A 21144-nucleotide genomic window follows, 5' to 3' on the forward strand; every position below is an offset into this window, starting at 1 on the left:
AGAGAAAAAAGGTCGAAACCCAGAAACGTCACGAAAGACACACACCAACAAAGATGACTGGTATGGCTGATAGGAAAACCAGCAGAATTGAAACCACCAAACTCATCGAAATCTCCAATAACAAGGTTGGAGCCAACAACCAGTACCACCATCGAATACAAGACAAAGTCGACAAACAGACTGTCATCATTGAAGGAGTGTCACTGCTCCGATGCCATGATGAGAACCATGGGGTGATATTTGTGCGGCTTAAACCCAAATGACAGTTGCCAGGAGTTTATATATCAACTTAATTCAACAAGGATAAATTTACAGTAATATCCCTCTACAATATAGACTATTTACAATAATTTCAATAAGAAATCAAATAATTGGGTTTGAATCCTAATCAGATACTCAGATCTCACATTACAGATGCGATCAACTATCAATATGTCTATGCAATTTGGGAGCCCATCCCAAAATAATTAGACAATGACCAGCGGCGCCATTCTATCAAACAACTTGATTAAATCAACGGTATTGTTGGCAAAAAAAAACAAACAACCTCAATAAAGGAAGTAGGTGAATTCTCCTATAAATACACAAAATAAGGACCTAAAATAAATATACATGTTTTCACCATTGATGTAAATATGTGGGACCCAACACAATGACCCCATTAGTCATTTCACTTAAATCAATGGTAAAAAAAAAATGTACTTATTTTAGGTTTTTATTTTGTGTAGTTATAGGAGAATTCCTATCCTAAGATATTACCATCATCCTTAATAACGAGATAATTCTCCATTAACACAACATCATTACATGGCATGCTGCCATTGGTCTGGATGACACAAAACTATAATCTGCATAAACGCATCGTGATATCCCACTACTACTAAAATATTTAAAATTGACTTTCAGGAGTTCAAGTTGTGCTCCAAACACAAACGAAGAAGAAACGACAACGCGTATGTCATTCAAACCTGCAAACAATCAAAGGATTAGCTTTTGTTGCAGGTAATGTTTCTAATATCGGGAAATCTATCGCTCGTTATCTCTCGCGGACATCCAAATATGGCATTGCGTTTTTCTTTTGTTTGAATTTTAATTTTCCAGAAATAAATTTCGGATCTTCTGAATTTTTGGGATTTATGGGCGTGCTGGGCTTTGTTGATTCGGTTGCGTGTTAAATCCAGACTTTTTCGGTTGGATCTTAGGGTTTTAAGCTTGGGGGATGGAATCATGTCATTTTTCGAGTTCTATTCCTTTTTGGCTTATTTTTTTTGTTTGGTTGCCGAGAAAATAAGGCGCAGAAGATTTGGGATTTTTTTTCTTGAATTTCAGCATTTCTGTAATCTGGTAGAATTTGAGATTAATTTGGCGAGTCTCTCTCTTCATTTATTTTTTTCTTCTTGGTTGACCGGTATTCTGTAGCGAGTTTTGAATTCACTGTCTATTTTCTTGATGTTTTTGTAGTTTTCCTTGGTTGTTACTTTAAGATGACTTATGGCAACAATGTATTGCTGTGGACTCTTAAACTTACTTATTTAATTGCTTGCTTGTGTCAGGAGCGATTGTTCTTTGTATTGAAGAACTACCAATAGGGAAACATTTGTTGCAACTTTTGATTTATTGAGAGGGAAAACGAGAACAGTTGTTGAAATTAGAAGACTCCGGCATATTATTAAGTAACCTTAATGAAGTAAAACTGCTGTCTTCTGCTGCATTAATCGGGGAGTTCAAAATTCAGCGACCAGTTTCAGGGGGTGACTTGCCCTGTAGGGTGAACTCCTCCAGCACCATGATGATGGGTGATGATATGGAGAGCGGCAATTTGGGGCCCTACCAAGATAGGCCAAGGACTTTCCCAAATCTGGGTAGTAAGCCTTATACACCATTGGTATGAAGCTAATGTTCCTCATCTGGTTTAGCTTATTTTTTGGCGTGGAAAAATGATTATATCACAGCGAAATGTGTCTATTTTACTTTCTTTCTCAGCAATTTGCTTCTATTTTTGTCTCATCAATGTAATTAATCTTTCTATGGCAATTTTAACGATTTAAACATCACCCCATTACATGAAATTACTATCCAAGCGTATATTTTAACTTCTCTTAAATTCTACATATCAGGCATTTGGAAGTTCGATTATGAGATAGTCATTTTTATTTATCTGACAGTAGCTAGAACCTATTCATTTACCAGGAATACATATTTTATTTGGACTTCTATTTTGTGATATGCATATTGGAGAGTTGAACAGGGAAGATTTTTTATGAAATCATTGAAGAGTTTATATTTTGAATATAATTAACATTCAGATTGTTTCTAGTTTAAACTTTTGTGATGATCTGTCTCTTATTCCCTTTCGGGAGTGTGAATTAAAGTTACTTTCAGTAGTTCGGAACTTCTCTGAATCATCACCTGGTATTTATATTCGGGTGTTGTGGCATAACCATTTGAATCGCCAGCTGGCATTATATGCACTTTGTTAATCTGTGGTCTGTTTCTATTAAGCATTTGCTGAAGGCAAATGAATAATGTTGAAAGTCCAACTCCAAATTACAGTGTGGATACTATTGAATGGGAAACATTTATTTGTTCAACAACAGTGGAGCTGCAAGCTTCATCTGTTTATATATATATATTTGTATCTTAATTAAATCTTCTTTCCCATAGTCTTACTTGCACTTGAATAATTTTCCCTCCCCTTTTCATGAATCGGATTTGTTATTTTGTGCAGATTTTTCGAGTTCTTATGCGGATAAACGGTCGTGCTCTTCTTGTTTTATTGCTATTGGGTTTTGGAACAATCTTTTACATTGGAGCCAGGACTTCTCCTGTCATTGTGTTTGTCTTCACAATTTGTATCTTCATCCTTTTTTTTTCAATGTATCTTACCAAGTGGGTACTTGCAAAGGATGAGGGGCCTCCTGAGATGGTTGAGGTATTTTCCACTTCTCTACCTCATAATGCTGATTCTGTTTTATATTTACATCTATAATATGCATATATACATATAGAAATGACTTAATTTTGTAATTGAAAGTAAAAATTCATATTTGGACAAGCTTAAATGCACTAAACAAAACTTAGATGCTCAAATATGCTTCAAATTCTCTCACAGCCAAATGGACTACAAATTAAACTAAGAATCTTGATTGCTAATTGCTACATTTTAGGAGTTGAACATCCATACAAACTACACCATTGAACTAGCAAAAACAATACAAACATATATGATAAATCTACTAAACAATGACGAGTTAATTTATCACTTGAGAGTGAGTTAATAACTATCAGGAAAATTGGTTTTTCTCGATCTAACTGCTATTGGATTGCCAAATAGTTCCCGAGATCGTTTATAGAACTCCAGCTCATCCATAATTTTACCCTCCTATTTCATTCATATTCTAAAGTTGCATAATTCTCTTTTATGTAATTTATCACAACATTTTGGACAACATAAATGCTAGAATTTTAAACGGCATTCTAAAACCAGCATATATGTTAAATCTCAAATTGTTTCCCAAACGAAGCCTAAGTGTATAAACCCCATACTTCCAAAAATAAGCTAGAAACACCACTTCAACAGCTCTTTGCCTTTGCATTCTTGGCCCATTTACTTTGCGCCCATTTACTTTGTCATGTTCAACTAGCTGTGGGCACGGTAATTGTCTTACCTAGAGTGGCAGATGTCGCTGGCTTTTGTTTGACTGCCAAGAAAATATGTTTTTTAGCTTACAAAAGAGTGTTTTCAATTAATGGAAATATTTTAGTTTTTTTCTCATCTTTTTTATCTTTTCAAAATAAACTGTATAAAGCTAAGAAACTGATTATTATAATGCTATAATGTCCTTTTCAATTTTGTTTTGAGCTCGCCATTTACTTTCTAGATATCAGATGCAATACGTGATGGAGCTGAAGGATACTTCAGGACTCAGTATGGCACCATCTCTAAGATGGCATTGCTGTTGGCATTGCTAATCCTTAGCATATATCTGTTTCGCAGAACAACTCCTCAACAAGAATCTTCTGGACTGGGCAGGTAATAATGTATTTCTCACATATGAAGAATTTCTCCCATCTCTTAATTTTTTTCTTACATATTCTATTTATTTTTACAATCATGCTTACAAAAATTCTATGTTGAACTTTCTGACGCAGGACAACTTCGGCATGTATCACTGTTGCTGCTTTCCTCTTGGGGGCTCTGTGTTCAGGAATTGCTGGTTATGTTGGAATGTGGGTTTCAGTTCGCGCAAATGTTAGAGTTTCCAGTGCTGCAAGACGGTCAGCAAGAGAAGCGTTGCAGGTTGTCTCTTTGATAATTTATTTTGTTTTTAACAGATGCAGATCTTATTTTAATTGGAAATATTTTATGCAGATTGCTGTTCGCGCTGGTGGCTTCTCTGCTCTAGTGGTTGTTGGTATGGCTGTAATGGGTATAGCCATCCTTTACGCCACATTTTATGTTTGGCTGGGTGTTGACTCACCAGGTTCTATGAAGGTTACTGATTGTATGTAACAGTCTCCCTTCTTCTCCAGTTACTTTTTCATTAATCCAAGTAGGGAAAATCGACTTGGTTTATGCTTTCTTCTTTCTGGAATTTGTTGCCTGTAGAAAGTAGACTTTGCTTCCGTGTCTTGACTTGTCAAGTTGAGAGTGCTGCAGAATGCAGACTCGATTATACCATGGTGTAGGATGGGGCATGTTATGTGGTTCTTATGTCAGAGAATTTCAAAGTTTGGCAGTGGTTTATATGTTATTTACATGTGCCTCTAAGTTTTTAATATTTTAATTTCGGTGATCTTGGTTGATAACTTTTAACTCATCTTTGTTTGCATACTATTGAAACTATTACTTGTACAAATGAAATTGTTACTACCTGGTATATCGTAATGTGGGAGTATGCCATGGATCTGTTCGTATATTATTGAAAGTCATTGAGAGGCAAATGAGACAACAATTGAAATTTTATGTGAACCATGATTGATGCAAAAAGAAACTCGAGTGAGGGTAGGTGATGATTTTGGTGGTAATGTTCTTTGAAAAAAGGTGCATCGAGTCTTTCACTGAACTTTTATTCTTATTGGTCAAGTTACTGCAACTCCTTGAGTTCTGCGAATGTACATTATCATATTTATATTACTGGATGTGTTAGTAACATGGTACATATTAAGTTATCCTTTATAATTATCGTGCGTAAAATTATTCTGATTTATTATCTTCTTGGAGCTTTTATAAATTTCTTTTCTATACAAAAGAAAAAAAAATAAACGAAGATAAAACTATTGTTTTGGCACTGACACTTCTTCCACTTGAGACAATTCATAAGGGCAAACCTTGGGTGCAATGACAAAGTTTCTTCATTGCAACCTAGACTTCGTACTTTCAAATGACAGTAACAGCTTATCCATGATATGGGGCTTAAGATTGCATGCATCTTTGCTTGCGGACCTCACCAGTCAATGCCACTGGAACCTTACACACTTGGTGTTTCCATTTTTTCATGTTTCTTTTTTGTTGGAAGCTAAATTACCTATTGTGCTTTGAGACTGAAGTAATTATATATTGTGGTCAATTAATAGTCTATCCCTTTTATGCTTAAGTGCGAGCATTCCTGCATCATGCATGTAGTTTTGAAGATTGCACTGCATTAATGGGTAAGATTTTGCTAGTAGCTGTTTAAATGTGTTCATACACTCTTTTCCTACCCATCTTTTCTTTTGGTTAAAAGTTGATGATGAACTAGCCAATGAATTTACTTCTATGGTGTGAGTCTTATCTTTGTAGTTATTTTTGATCTTTGGTTGACCTTATGTTCTCTTGCAGTGCCCCTTCTTCTGGTGGGCTATGGCTTTGGAGCTTCCTTCGTGGCCTTGTTTGCTCAGTTGGGTGGTGGCATATACACAAAAGCTGCTGATGTTGGTGCAGACCTGGTTGGAAAAGTAGAGCAGGGAATACCTGAAGACGATCCTCGTAACCCTGCTGTGATTGCGGATTTGGTATTCAACTTCTCATACTGTGGACTTTTATTGGAGTGTCATAATGTGGTTTTGGCTCACTTATTTGCAACCCTATGCATTAGCTGTGCACGAAGAGGTGTAACAGCATTTGAAGGAAATGCCTACACATAAATTAACGTTATACTTCTATCTAGACTTGTCAATAATGAAACTTTTCAGGACCTATGATGTTTGCTACATCTCAAAATTTATGGTCTCTGCCGGAGACAGGAAAGCAATGACTTTTCATGCCACAATCTAGAACTAACATGAATTATGATGTGGATATTATTGACCCACTTTATTAGTTGATCTAATTTGTTGTCACATTGAAGGTTGGAGACAATGTGGGTGATTGTGCTGCAAGAGGTGCAGATCTTTTTGAGAGTATATCGGCTGAAATAATTAGTGCTATGATTCTTGGTGGAACAATGGCTCAACAATGCAAAATTGAAGGTGACTACTGGTCCCTGCTACTTTTAGGGCAGTTTGAATTTTTTCTTTTTTCTTATTTATTGTTTTGGTCTGTAATCATCATTCTTGTTCAGGGGTAGCATTTGCATTGTTATGGAAATCTTAATTGCAGTGGCTTTTACAACTATAACATTAAGCCTATTGGCTGATGGTCTCAATATATTAAGTCATCATTTAATTTAATTAATGTCATAGTAACTGCTTGTAATGACTAATCAGTTATGTGACATGCACTCACCTTAAATTTATTAGTGATTTAGTGTATGGAGGAATCTTTAAGTCAACTCCCTCTACATCTCTCTGTCATGCAGATCCATCTGGCTTCATATTGTTTCCACTTGTAGTTCATTCTTTCGATCTGGTGGTATCATCGATAGGAATGCTTTCAATTAGGGGCACACGTGACGCTAGTGTGAAGTCGCCTATGGAGGATCCGATGGCTGTTCTTCAGAAAGGTTACACTGTTGCAATATTTTTTGCTGTTCTGGCATTTGGTGTGGTAATATTTCTTTCTCTAGAGTGAAACAGCATTAGAAATCTATTTATACTGTTTCACGTTTCTTTCCTATTCATCGTAAGACATTATCAATTCTTGCATGTCTAGTTTAGCATTGAAAAAGTGAAAGCCTGGACTATTTTCTTGTGGTTTATTTGGGTCTACCAATGATTTTGCTTTTCGATTATTTATTTATTTTACAGTCTACTCGCTGGATGCTTCATACAGAACAAGCACCTTCCGCATGGTTCAACTTTGCCCTATGCGGGTTGGTTGGTATCATCACAGCTTATCTTTTTGTCTGGATCACCCAGTACTACACTGACTACAAGCATGAGCCTGTACGCACATTAGCTCTTGCTAGCTCTACGGGTCATGGAACTAATATTATTGCTGGAGTTAGTTTAGGCCTGGAATCAACAGCTCTTCCAGTTATTGTGATCAGCATATCTATTATTTCGGCATACTGGTTGGGTCATACCTCAGGTCTAGTGGATGAAGGTGGAAACCCAACTGGTGGGTTATTTGGCACAGCTGTAGCAACAATGGGAATGCTTAGCACTGCTGCGTATGTTCTTACTATGGATATGTTTGGTCCCATAGCAGATAATGCTGGTGGAATTGTCGAGATGAGTCAACAGGTGACATTTGGATTGTTAGTTTTTGAAAATTTTGGTCAATGTATATAGCTAATTTGTGGGTTTTTCATCTGTCGATTAATAAGTGTAGTAATTTTTCTTGTACAGCCAGAAAGTGTTCGAGAGATCACTGATGTTCTTGATGCTGTGGGTAACACTACAAAAGCTACCACAAAAGGATTTGCCGTCGGGTCTGCAGCTCTTGCATCTTTCCTTCTATTCAGCGCTTATATGGATGAGGTAGCTGCATTCTCACGTGAAAATTTTAAACAGGTAGGTGCAACTGCTCTTCTGCTTTATTTATTTGGTCATCTTTCTAATTCTTTTATGCCCATTGTCATACATCTTTTGTTTCTGACTTTAAGGTTGACATTGCCATTCCGGAAGTTTTCATTGGTGGATTGTTGGGCTCAATGCTTATATTTTTATTTAGTGCATGGGCCTGCTCTGCTGTTGGCCGAACTGCTCAGGAGGTGGTTAATGAAGTCAGAAGACAATTTATTGAAAGGCCAGGCATTATGGTGAGTACATTTCTTTAATGTTTACTCTGCTGAATTTAAATTATGGAGTGAGAGATGCTTGCCCATGTTTTTCTCCGTGTTAACTTTTTTACCACAGGAGTACAAGGAGAAGCCAGATTATGGTCGCTGTGTTGCCATAGTAGCTTCTGCATCATTGAGGGAGATGATAAAACCTGGTGCTTTGGCTATTGTTTCGCCTATGGTGGTTGGTAGGTTAAGCATCTTTGGTTTCCTTACCTTTTGATCCAATTCTTAGATGTATTCTTGATGCCATTTTTCAGTGTTAACTGATGTGATGATAGATCTATCTGTTCCGACCTAGATAATATTTGTGCCATTTCTACCCTTTCTATTTCTTTGGTGGCAATAACTTGTTTTATCTCCCTTCTCTGTTTCATCTGTTATCTAACCATGATGTTGTTATTAAGGGTTTATTAAGTTTAGTTCTGTTGCTTGCAGGACTTGTGTTCCGGATTTTGGGATACTATACTGGACATCCTTTACTTGGGGCTAAAGTTGTCGCTGCCTTCCTGATGTTTGCAACGGTTTCAGGCATTCTGATGGCTCTTTTCCTGAACACAGCAGGTGGTGCATGGGATAATGCGAAGAAGTATATAGAGACGGGGGCTCTAGGAGGTAAAGGGAGTGATTCTCATAAAGCAGCAGTTACTGGAGACACGTAAGTCTTATTGTTCTTTGAAAACAAAAGTTGTTCTCATTGTTTTATGATACAAGTTATAGTATGTGTTAGTAATAACTTAGAACTAATCTAAAATTATTAATTTCATATCTGAGCCCCACTAGGTGAAGAGACATCAATAGCTTATGTCTTCTTTTATTTAGGACCTTATGCATTTGTTCTTATGCCTAGTTTTGAGTTTTAGCTGCGTCTAGAGAGACAAAAGGATAGAAAACAATATACAGTTTAATGCACTTGCAGTACTAGGATGTACTGCTGGTGCAATCCCATGCTAATTGGTTTTGTATCTTGTTCTACGTGAAGTTGTTCAGTACTAGTTGCTTTGATATATGCACCTCGTTTTTGAAGACTTTTAAGCCTCTACTTTCACATAATATGATGAGGGTAGGGGAATATAGTTTCCTCTACTTAAATATCTTTAAACTGACTCGGAACTTAGCTTTATGAGATATTATATAATTTGAAAATTACAAAGGCGTATGAAGGGCAAATGTTGAATTTGTTTATGCATATAGTTAAATCACAAATAAGTGCAAAGAATAAATATACGAGTGGATTAAGGTTGGATTACAATGTAATAGAATCACAAGTGATTTGAAACTGCTATGTCAATTCTCTGGATCCTAGCTTAGAGGAGTGAATTATTAGGTTATGGGCTTATGTGTTTACATATGCAAAACGATACCAAACATTCCGAGGGTTCTCAAATCTCGAGATTGTAAGCTAAACCAACCATTACCTTTGGTGATATAAATTTATTGTTACCAAGTACGGCTTGATTTTCTGTCTCACATCCCTTATTGGCAGTTTACTCTTTCCACTTGTTTTCTAATCTTGAAAGATGAACAAGTTTTTCGTTTGCTTCAATGTTTCTTAACAGATGTTTTAAATGGGCTTGTGTTATTTTCTGTGCAGTGTAGGAGATCCATTCAAAGATACAGCTGGACCTTCTCTGCACGTCCTCATAAAATTGCTTGCCACCATTACGCTCGTGATGGCTCCAGTGTTCCTGTGAGAGTTGTATATATCTGCTATGGCGAAAATAGAATATACAGCACCCATTACCGTCGAGTCATTAGATATTTTGCAGAGATAGAGATAGGGTATTTTGGTGTATGTATATCAAGGAGTGTTTCATCATTAGTCCTTACTGATTACATTCCTTTTTTTCCCCTTAATATGAATAAGAGATGTTAATAGTTTTTCGCTCATTTTAATGTCGGAGAAACTAACTACTTGACCCGATGCTGTCTGTATCTGGAATGTTGAGTTACTAACACTTATTAACGAGTGTTTTTAGGCCTTGAAATAAGCAGATGTTCGATGTCCCTTCCTCGGTGCTTGGCTAGACCGAGAGGCAATGAAAAGAACTTGAGGCCGACATGGTCTGGTTTGCAACTTTGCATCTCTTCAGAAGCGGGGGAACTGTTGCGTAAATTCGCAAGGTGGTTTGCAACTTTGCATCTCTTTACAAGTAGGGGAATTTGTGTAAATTCGCAAGCTTATGAATTGCACAATAGTAATAATGAAAAGCAAGATTGTTTTCCATGGGGATTTATTAAGTATCAATCGTATGACTCTAAATTCTATTTGAATGATTGAAAGTTGATGGTGTAATTAAACTATATTAATAAGTGAGAAAGCAAAACGTAAACAAGCAAATACCCTAAATTCTATTTGAATAATTGGATGGTGTAATTAAACTAAATTAATAAGCTAGAAAGCAAAACTTAAATAAGCAAATACGATAACTTAAATCAAGAGAAAATCACTAGGGTGTCTAATTTCACCATCACCAATCCAACTCTATTCATTTAGCATGTTAATTTTAATTATCATCCATGTTGACAGTCGATTTTTCTAACCTATTCAATACTGATAGTATAATAGAATATATGCTGTAAATAACTGTTAATATATGAGAGGTTATAGTTATTAGTAGCAAGCAATGATGGATAGAGATTGGAGCTGTTACTAGCATACAATAATGGTGATATATGGCATAAACGTTTGGGTCATCCCAATTCTCTTGTTCTGTCTGTCTCATGTATCAAACAGAGCCTAAGTTGGGTCAAAGCCTAACATGTGATCAAAAAATATTACTCCTGTGAAAAATTAAATATTCTTCCTTAAACGCTAAACTCTAGACTTTCTTGTAACTTGTTAAACTATAAATCTCTAAACCCGATACTTTTTTGGGGTAAGTTTCTAAATTCTAAATCCTAAACCCTAAATGTTGTAGAATATTGGTCCCATAATTTACAAAACAATAAGATTTAATTTGGATATATACTCAAAATGCTAAAATATATAAAATGGAAAGAATACGTGATTTGGATTGAAGATGCATAACAAGACGGCATTTGCAGCAGGGTAATCATGAAGTATCCCCCAAAAAGCAATAAAAACCCCTCATGATCAACAACATTCTTATGAGAGTTTATCTGCATTTTTTCTTCAAGGCTTGATAATTGATAATTGATAATTGATCACTTTGCAAAATCTCAAAAGTATAAGGGTCAAAACTCACTTAACTTTGATTCTTTAAAACTATAAGGTCAAAGCTTAACTCACTTTGTTCTCCTTGCAAAGTCTACAAAATCCAAAGGCTCAAACCCATTTTAACAACTTTGAGTTGTGATGGAGTGACGGTTGTGGTGGTGTAGTGCATTCGAATGATAATTTTCAGCTATGATTTTCTAAAAAGAACTATTATTTGACTGAGAGATTGATTAGATTAATCGTAACCCTTCATTTTTTCATGACGATTACAGAACAAGCATTTTTAGCTATGATTTTCTATAGTCATAAAAAAATTTCGGGGGCACCCCCACAAATATGCTTGCCCCCCTTTGTCTAAAATCTTGGCTCCGCCCCTGATTGTGATGGCATGTATGGCGCTTCACAATTTTATCCCGCTACATGTTGCTATTGACGTTGATTTTAATGAGATTGGCTCAACGTCTATGGTTGAAGATGAGTTCATGCTCGACTCCATTGCTCAAAATGCGGAAAATGAAGATGATGAATACTTGGTCATTGATGATGTCAATATGACTTAGTTTTGGGATATGTTTGCTGATCAACTATGGAGCACATGATGAACTATTATATATATATATATATATATTATTTTTTTTATAATATGTTAAAGAAAGTATGAATATAGTTGTATAATATTTTATCTTAAGCTTCATATTTCAAAAAATATCTAACTTTAATTTTTAGTTTATTAATTTAATTAAAATGTTTTTATTAATATTAAATATTTGTTTAGTATTTCTTTCAATTCGTTACAAGTTAAAAGCATAGGGCCCCTAGATATAATTTGCCATAGCATTTCAATAGCATAAATGCTACCAACAAAAGTATAATCAAACACTATCAACATTTCAATCACCATATCTACAATCATTTTTTACCAACATATAAACTATCAAAATTAATGCTAACATTAATGCTACTATCAAAATTGTTCATCAAATTGACCTATATTCAAGGGCGGAGCTAGGAAATGATATTGGGGTTGGTTAATAATAAAATAATACTCCCGCCGTCCCAATTTTTTTGTCATCCTTTGGAAAATCAAACTTTTTAAGGAGACATGATTTAATGCAATTCAAGTACACAAAATAACCATGTTATTCCAAATTTACCCTTATTTATGGTGGTACTTTTTTTTCCCTTGAACAAGGGTCATTAAAGTTACAAGGATAATTTTGAAATACAACAACAAAATTGTTAATTAATGAAAAAAAGTGACACTAGTTTTGATGTCCTTTTTATGTTCAATTGTAATATTGTTACACTTAAATGTCAAAACCCCAATTCATTTTCTTCAACTTAATTTGTTCCTTTAAAGAATTTCCATTTCTATTTATATATTTTGGAAAAAAACATATGAAAAGGAAATATGAAAAATATTGTTGTGTCTGATAATCTTTTTAAAGGATGGTTTGGTCAAATAAAGTTCACAAAAATTTTTCTAAGCAAAGTAGATATAACATGACATTGATGCTATGAGGCTCTCCTCAATACTTGGGAAGTCTTTAAAGAAAGAGCAATTACCAAGAAGTCCACAATTAGGAAGACTTGTTCTAATAAGTCACACATATTCTTTAGGAAAAATTCTAGGCAGGTAACCCTAAGAAGATTTTTAAATATCTAGATCCACTCAAAAAACACATGGACACATAAGTACCCATGAAAAAGTCTCAAATCTAGAAGATTTTGGCAATGGATCGCTACACCACCACCGTCATTGGACTCCCCTCACTTAGATGCACAATGCACATCCATATTCTGTCTAAAACGGCCACCAAAAAGGAAGACCCGAAGTTGACTTGTTTTGTTCGCGTAATGTTACAGTTTGAGACACTAAAAAGTCACTACCCTCGTTATATACCACTTCATGAAAGAAAAAGTCCTAAATTCAGACAATTTCGATGACGGTTCGCCACACTACCATCACCATTTGACTCCCATCATTGAGATGCACAATTCCCAGCTAGATTCCATCCAAAAAGACAATCGGAAAGGAAGATATGAAGTTGACACGTTTTGTTCGCGTAATGTTACTGTTTCAAACTGTAACATAGACATTAAAAAGTCCATCTACGTCATATAATGCTAATTTTTTGATTGTATATTTTTACAGTTTCAAAACATATATGATTAAGAAAATAAGTCAAATGATTTGATTGTATAATGTTATATTTTCAAAACAGTAACATTGTAACTGTACAATCTCATATTTGTACGATTTCATATCTGAACTCAGTACATCTCAAATTATGATCTTACATCTCATATTACATCTTAGATCTAAGAATATGAAGAAGAAGAAGAAGAATAATAAGAAAACAAAGAAGATGATGGTGGAGGAGCAACGGTGGAGATGGACAATGGCAGTGGTGGAGGCAGACGGTGACAGTGGTGGAGGTGGAGGTGGAGGTGGCAGTGGTGAAAATGGAGGGGAGATTTTACGTCTATGTTTATTGAAGAAGAAGGGACAAATATAAGAATATGAAATTATTAATTTTATAAAAGAGGCACCTATGTGAAAAATAAATTTTCAAGTGGACCTATGTGTTCATAAGTTGTCAAATTGGTACTTATATGACATTTGCCATATTATTTATAGGTAAATCATGCATGTTCTTTATTAAGCCGGATTTAAAAAGATACTCAAGTTTGAGTCGCTTATTAAAAGGGCACAGTTCTAGCCAAACACTCAAGGAAGTGTACCTTGAGCAGCTCAAGCCTCAAGAGCTGTCGAGTTCTCAGCTTTCAGATTATTATATGTATTGCTCAAGTAAACAACAACAGGAGATGAAAAATTACTCATCTGCTCATTCCCCTATTCAAAGCCAACTTGTACATTATCCCTCTTTCTCACCAATTTTTGTATAAGAATTCAAAATAATATATCTATATAGGGAACAGAAAGAAAGACAGAAACCTTTGAAGCACCAGAAAATGAAAATATTTTTTACCTGGAAAAAAAGGAAGAAGAAGAGTAGTAGCGTGAGTGACAGAAGTTTAGGATTTATTTCATGGAGTGTGAGAGATCTGCAGCATTGTTTATCTTTCCAAAAAGAAAAATAAAAAATAAAAATAAGTGGAGAAGGAAGTTTCTACGAAAATTTCCCGTCATGGCCGTGCAACAAACTTTCTTCTGCATGGATGGGGATATGATGAAAAAAGGCATTCGTCCTCTTGGTGGACCCCATATATATTCCAATTAATGTCAAACGTGTTATCAGTGGATACCCACTTCAACGTTTCCTTCACTCTTATCATTTAAAGTTGTTTTCATTTTTGTACCAAAGACACTGTCATTTGGTAATTCCGTAATTTGACTATAAAAGTAACCCTAAATAAATTAATCGGGGGATGATACCAAAATAACCTACCCTCAAAACCTGTCACGTGTCTTAACACCTAACACAAAACAAGCACATTCAAAGGCGAGCACCCAAGAAGGATGAGGAGGAGATTGTCCTTCTCGGTATACTATCGAGCACGGGTTCAATTATTATGTTATCAAGAAAATGTCCTTCAAATGCATATCCTGACAAACTGTGAGACTATTTCGAGTGTAGAAATTACTCAAAAATACTATCATACTAAGATGCTATAACGACCCTTCCCAGATGGGGGTCTACGGAATTACTAAAAAACCTCGACCACTAAAATTTTTACCAAATTTCTAAAAGTGCATTTATTAGTAAAATAAATATAAGAATAGTACAAAACAAACCAAACAAAGTCAAATATGCGAAAACTAAAACCAAAACCAAAACCAAAACAACCTAGCAAACACTATACATAACCTTCCAGAACCTAGTATCCATGTCACCACAATCACACTATTGAAAATTGGTCGCCCACAATTGACTCACAAGTGGGGAAACAAAGAAAGGGTGAGCTATCAAGCCCAGTAGGGGTAAGTACCCGACAAGAACCTAGATACATATGTGGTAGGTATCTAAATGGGCAAAATCAAACAAACGAAATGAACATCGAATGAATATCGAAACATCAAACAAGATATAGAATATAGATTAGATCTACATGAGCAGAGAGCAAATAAGAGAAACAACCACAATAAATATGACAGACGATAATGCATATGATCGTGCCACAATCAATACCAACAATGCACTATGTATGAGCATGCAATGCATTCATAAACATCTCAACCCCTCCAACACACAATAATCCATCCAACACAACTAGGGTTGTAACACCCCTCTTTTAAGGTGGTACATGGCACGGTAAATTGTCCAAAAGTCAATCTCGTGACCTTTGACCCAACCACCGTAAGCCTTATCGAGCATTAAATAAATAAATACAACCTTAATTATTAAACATATGTTTTATTCTTACCATATCCCAAATTTACACAAACTTAATAATAATAATATTCTAAAGTCACAATCATTGAGGCCACGTCCTCCTTATTCTTCTCTGAAAGTCTCGAATTATTTTTCTACACGATTAAAACGTGAAGGAGAGGTGAGCCCGGCTATATTATCAATTAAAAATATTAAAGATGAAATTTCTAAAATACACTTTAATTCAAGAAAATAAATATTCAAAACATCTGAAAACTTACTGTTCATGATCGTAGAGAATTCTTGTACACAGAGTAAAGGTTAGTCATAGACTAATCCTTTATTAGGCTTAGTTGTAACTAGCCTCCAATCACATTTCTGAGTATGGTTTAATCATAAACTAAATCCATACTAGGTCTAATCGAAACTAGCCTCGAATTCAATCAATCGCCTGAGTCGGTATAAAACCATCCATTTGGTGAAATCAATCCCACAACCGGGCCAGGGTTGACGGTAGCTATGTGCACATGCTAACTTCATAAATTTCACAAATCACTTCCCCAGATTCTCAACATAGAACAATAGGTACATGAATAGTTTTAAAAACATCAATATTCAGAAACAACTTTACCCTTTTTAAAATCAAAGGCCAACACTTTCCATACTTCAAACTCAACATCATTTCCCAATGCATGTTTCACTAAAAATTCAGCAATCATTTCCACTCTTGCGAGTAACGAAATCTCTTATAATACCACAAATCAACCATCAAGAATAATCTAAAATTTATATACATAACCCACAAAACGATTTTCTTGTTTTTCGTAAACATCTCGTATGTCATATCAAATTCACAAATAAAGATTCATAAAATGTTTCCACATACTTTTATAAAACATTTTATAAGAACTCATAAAATAATTTGTATGTTATAGCATAAGGGCGCCTAACCTTTTTCGTGTTTACTAAATTTTTAGGCGGGTAACTTTCCTTTACGTTTATCGAACACCAAATCGGGACATTCGTCCTCTTGTCCTATATAACCAAAACATAATACAAATATCACAAACAATCTTAAATCACTAATCAACACTAAACATATCCCATACCAATTGTACTAATCACCAAGAACCCATCTTACCAACCCATGCTCCTATCTGATATTCCACCTTGATCATAGTTAAACTTTTCCATCTTAAACCATCATCGAATAATCCGAAACAATAAAAATCATATAACATGTGTAATCCACCTCACCAGAACAAATCCCACACCCTATCACGTTACACCAAACCAAGAAATCAACACAGACTTACCACTTCTTCTTTTTCTATATATATATATATATATATATATATATATATATATATATATATATATATATATATAAGTAATATTATTACGTGCTATATCCACAAGTGAGCCAATCAAAAGCTATACACACACTACTTTTTGAACTACACACACAATACTATAACCCAGTTGATTAATATGAACTAGTACACTCAATTTGAATTAGAATGAACATCACGTACACACGACCAACACAGAACTATCTTTAAATACAAATCAATTCCCCGGTCAATCATCAAAATAGTCTAGAAAAGCTTACCAGAAATCAGTCCTCACACAAAAGCTTGATCCGAGTCGACTAGTACCTCAATACCGAACAAGTCTATACCAACAAGCTCTTAGACTCAGCCCTTGCGAAACAAATCCAAGTTCTTGACAGCAGCTACATACCAAACCAATTAGAGAATTCGTCGAATCTGAATACTATGCTAATCCACACAAAAACAAGTCTTCAAGAACCGTACCTTACCTCCTTAACCAAGTTACAAAGACCATGAAAACAAACAGGGAGGCTTTACCCCTCTATATTTATAGGCCAACCATTCATCACAGCTATTAACCTCTTGAAATGCCTGAACGTCTCTCATCCTCAAAACCACTACCATACCTATTAACTTTGTTCATAATCTCTCCAAAATAGCTTTGAATAGACCTCTTTAATTTGCAATCCAAAAGCCTAACAACCTTTGGTATTCCCTCATCCCATCACTCCTCAACCAAAACCACCAAAACCCCATAAGAATTTCGAATAATCTTAAACCCGTAATACTCCCATACTAAATTTTGATTAAATTCTCTCAAGTATCACATGTTCAGGATCCCACTTAAACTAATCAAACTCAATAACTTATATATATATATATATATATCCTCACATAAGGGTCTAAAGTAAGGGTGTAAAATAAGGGTTTATGTTTACATCATTGATTTGAAACATGTGGGACCCAAAACAATGGGCCCCACTTGTCATCTCACTCATCCACACCATTAAACATGAGCTCTTATTTTATACCATTACTTTTGACCCTTATGTGAGAATTCCTCTCTCTCTCTCTCTCTCTCTCTATATATATATATATATATATATATATATATATATCTTACCATAATAATTTATTTAAATTATTATTTTTATTATTAATATTTAGTCATAGTGTAGTACATGTGGGACCTCCTATTTACACGTGGTACTAGACCACTGGTCACCAAATTGTTGGAATGTTACAAGGGTTGTCCAAATTAACAGCTCAGACCGAATCGACCAATTGATCAGTTATTATCAAAGATATGTTAGTGAAGACCGACCGAAACTTTGAAAAAAACTGATCAAACCGCTAATAACCAATCGATTGGTTGATTATTTTATGTAAAAAAAACCGGGAAAAAAACCGATCGTTGGACACCCCTAAACACAGCAATTCAACTCAAAGGCAATACATGGCAAACCAAAACCACCATCGGAGGTCGTGACGCTCAAACCATACACAACTATCAAAGGAAGCACTCGATAGTCCGGAACAACCATTGAAGGTCGTGGCGCTCAAAACCATTCACAAATATCAAAGGCAGCACACGACAATTCAAAATAACCATAGGAGGCCGTGATGCTCAAAACCACCCACAACTATCAAAGGCAGCACACGACAGTGTTTTATCATTTTAGCTTCCATAGTAAAATTTTTGTAGATACGTATTTTGGGTTACTTATTGATTACTAGTTGACTTGATGTAGTTTTAGGGTTGAAATAGTTGAGGTTAGTTTAGTAATTTCACAGACCCCCTCGGGGATGGATCATTACAGATAAAAACCTTAGAAGGTTCAAAAGCCACAACTAGACTTTTTTTCTTCTTGTACTAAAATGTCCGAGCCTCATAACACTTATGATGGCATTTTAGAAAAAAAAAAAAAAAGGTTCAAAATGCTACACAATGATTTTAAATTTAAAAATAAATATTTTTGAAATAAAAAGTAAGAATAATACATCGGTCTTTTGAGCATGAATAACTTAGATCAAATGAGCTTCACATAAACCTCTATATAATTAACAAATTATGCATCTTTATTCTGCATAAGGAAAACAAGCGATCCAGATTGTGATACATTGAATGTTCACGTTTAGACCCTCTCCATCCCACTTAATGTGACTTCAACTCTGTTCACAATATATGCTTCAACGCCAAGGGGCAGTCCAATAGCCTCTGTATCAGCTATGTCTATATCGGACCACTTATGGTGTTTTATGGGTTTCGCATAGGATTGGAGTATCTCTTAACTTTGATGATTTGTTGCGGTTTCATTTGTTCTATGTTTAGCATCTTGTTGTGTTTGAATCTATTAATTAGGTTTATATGCCCCTTCTACGGGTGGCACGAGTGCCTTTGGCCTCAGTTTCTTCTACCTTTTGATATATGAAATCTATAAGGTCTTATGACCTTTCTGTCAAAAGAAATTTAAAACAAGCGATCATTATCAACCCTTCGTAAGCATGATATACATCCTGTATGGAAATTTATGGTAAGCTTATTCTTCTTCCCTTTTCCTAAACATTAAATGCGTGAGTGTGTTAACATATATAATTAATTGCAATTCCTAACCATCAACAATGCATTTTCTTAGAGGACAACATCCCATTAAAACTCTACAGTTAAACGTGTTTCTACGAGAGCAATATTGGGATAGGTAACCTCTTGGGAGGGCAAAGCCGTGCGGGCCCGTGTATCCTTCAGGAACCGAACAATATTATTCATATATATGGGTTGAAAATTATAATATGGTATCGAAGCTACCTCCACCCGTTTGGCTTTCAGATGTCCTTATGGAAAGACCATCCACAGGTGAGGGGTGCTTAATAGGCCTTTCTGATGTCCATTGGACGGACCACCTACAAGTGATCTTAACCCCTATACTCCACTTGTTGGGTCTGGCATAACCCAGCCCACAAGTGCGGGGAAGTGTCAAAACTACCATATCGGTAGTTGTTGGATTATAAATCCAACATATAAGGTGGGTCAATCACCTTAACACATACAACCGGTTTTCCAAGTGAACCTTGGAGGTCGGTTGGGCCGAACCTCCCTGACCTAACCTAAGGGGGACAAATCCGTGAGAGCCCAATTTTAATGGGTTCAGAGCGAACAAACTATTGTGTGTGGGTGAGGGTTGAAAATTATAATATTGTACAGGAGCCAACTCCGCCTGTTTCTGGACACTCGTTGAGCCTTCGGATGTTCTCATGGACAGACCACCCACAGGTGAGAGGTGCTTGTTGGGCCTTTCAGATGTCCAATGGATGGACCACCCACAAGTAACCCTAACCCGTACAATCCACTTGTTGGGTCAGGTATAACCTAGCCCACAAGTGCGGGGGAGTGTTAACATATATAATTAATTTCAGTTTCTAACCATCAACAACACATTTTCCTCGAGGACAACATCCCATAAAAACTCTGTAGTTAAACATGCTTCCATGAGAGCACTATTGGGATGGGTAACCTCCTGGGAAGACAAAGTCGTGCAGACCCGATGTATCCTTCGAGAATCAGACAACCCAAAGTGGACAATATTGTTGATGTGTATGAGCTGAAAATTATAATGGAGTGTGGTGTGATTTTGGTTAAATTCATTATATAATCAAATGGTTTATGTAGAGTTGTGATGCAGTGCATACATTGGATCTGGAATCATCACAATGAAAATTATGTGGTAGGTTGGGTTTAGTGTGCCTGCATATTTGAATTTGGTTTTTTTATTTATAAGTGCACATTTTTTGACATAGAGGAATTTTCTTAGGAGATCCTAAATTTTAGGGTTCAAAATATTTTTTAAAAATTTTGAAAAAAATGTATTCGTGTTTTGATCAATTTTATGAACTGAACAATATATTTTGGTGGGCGCTATTTGCACTCCACGTTTTCTCATTCACAGCCCAACAATACTTTTTTTTGTTTTATATTTAACGATCCAGAATTATCATGCAATTTTCATGTTAAATTTGATTTTTGTTTCGAACAAAAAAATATCGTTGAGTTAGTAAGACCGATCAAAATACACATATTTTTTCTAATTTTTGTTAAAAAAAAAGTTTTGAACCCTAAAAGTTAAGATCTCATTTTATGATCTCATAAGAGA

The 21144-nt window shown here is 35.4% G+C and overlaps 1 protein-coding gene across 1 annotated transcript; it reads left to right on the plus strand.

Moving 5' to 3' along the window:
* Positions 1 to 842: 842 nt before the first annotated feature.
* Positions 843 to 10069, plus strand: LOC120007657 (pyrophosphate-energized membrane proton pump 2). Its single transcript, XM_038858040.1, has 15 exons — positions 843 to 1002; positions 1554 to 1885; positions 2729 to 2932; positions 3882 to 4033; positions 4153 to 4300; positions 4373 to 4505; positions 5822 to 5994; positions 6330 to 6450; positions 6780 to 6967; positions 7168 to 7605; positions 7711 to 7875; positions 7968 to 8123; positions 8221 to 8332; positions 8583 to 8802; positions 9739 to 10069. Exons 2-15 carry the CDS (start codon positions 1787 to 1789, stop codon positions 9836 to 9838), a joined length of 2409 nt encoding a protein of 802 aa, XP_038713968.1. The 5' UTR covers positions 843 to 1002; positions 1554 to 1786; the 3' UTR covers positions 9839 to 10069.
* The last annotated feature ends 11075 nt before the right edge of the window (positions 10070 to 21144 follow it).

This window comes from Tripterygium wilfordii, chromosome 10 (assembly GCF_013401445.1).
Source record: "Tripterygium wilfordii isolate XIE 37 chromosome 10, ASM1340144v1, whole genome shotgun sequence".
In the NCBI taxonomy this organism is placed as follows: Eukaryota; Viridiplantae; Streptophyta; class Magnoliopsida; order Celastrales; family Celastraceae; genus Tripterygium; species Tripterygium wilfordii.

Coding starts and splice junctions, on each gene's coding strand:
- LOC120007657 (XM_038858040.1), top strand. CDS start 1,787: ATGATGATGGGTGATGATATGGAGAGCGGCAATTTGGGGCCCTACCAA. Junction 7,876..7,967: donor CACGTGAAAATTTTAAACAG/GTAGGTGCAACT, acceptor TCTGACTTTAAG/GTTGACATTGCCATTCCGGA. Junction 8,333..8,582: donor TGTTTCGCCTATGGTGGTTG/GTAGGTTAAGCA, acceptor TGTTGCTTGCAG/GACTTGTGTTCCGGATTTTG.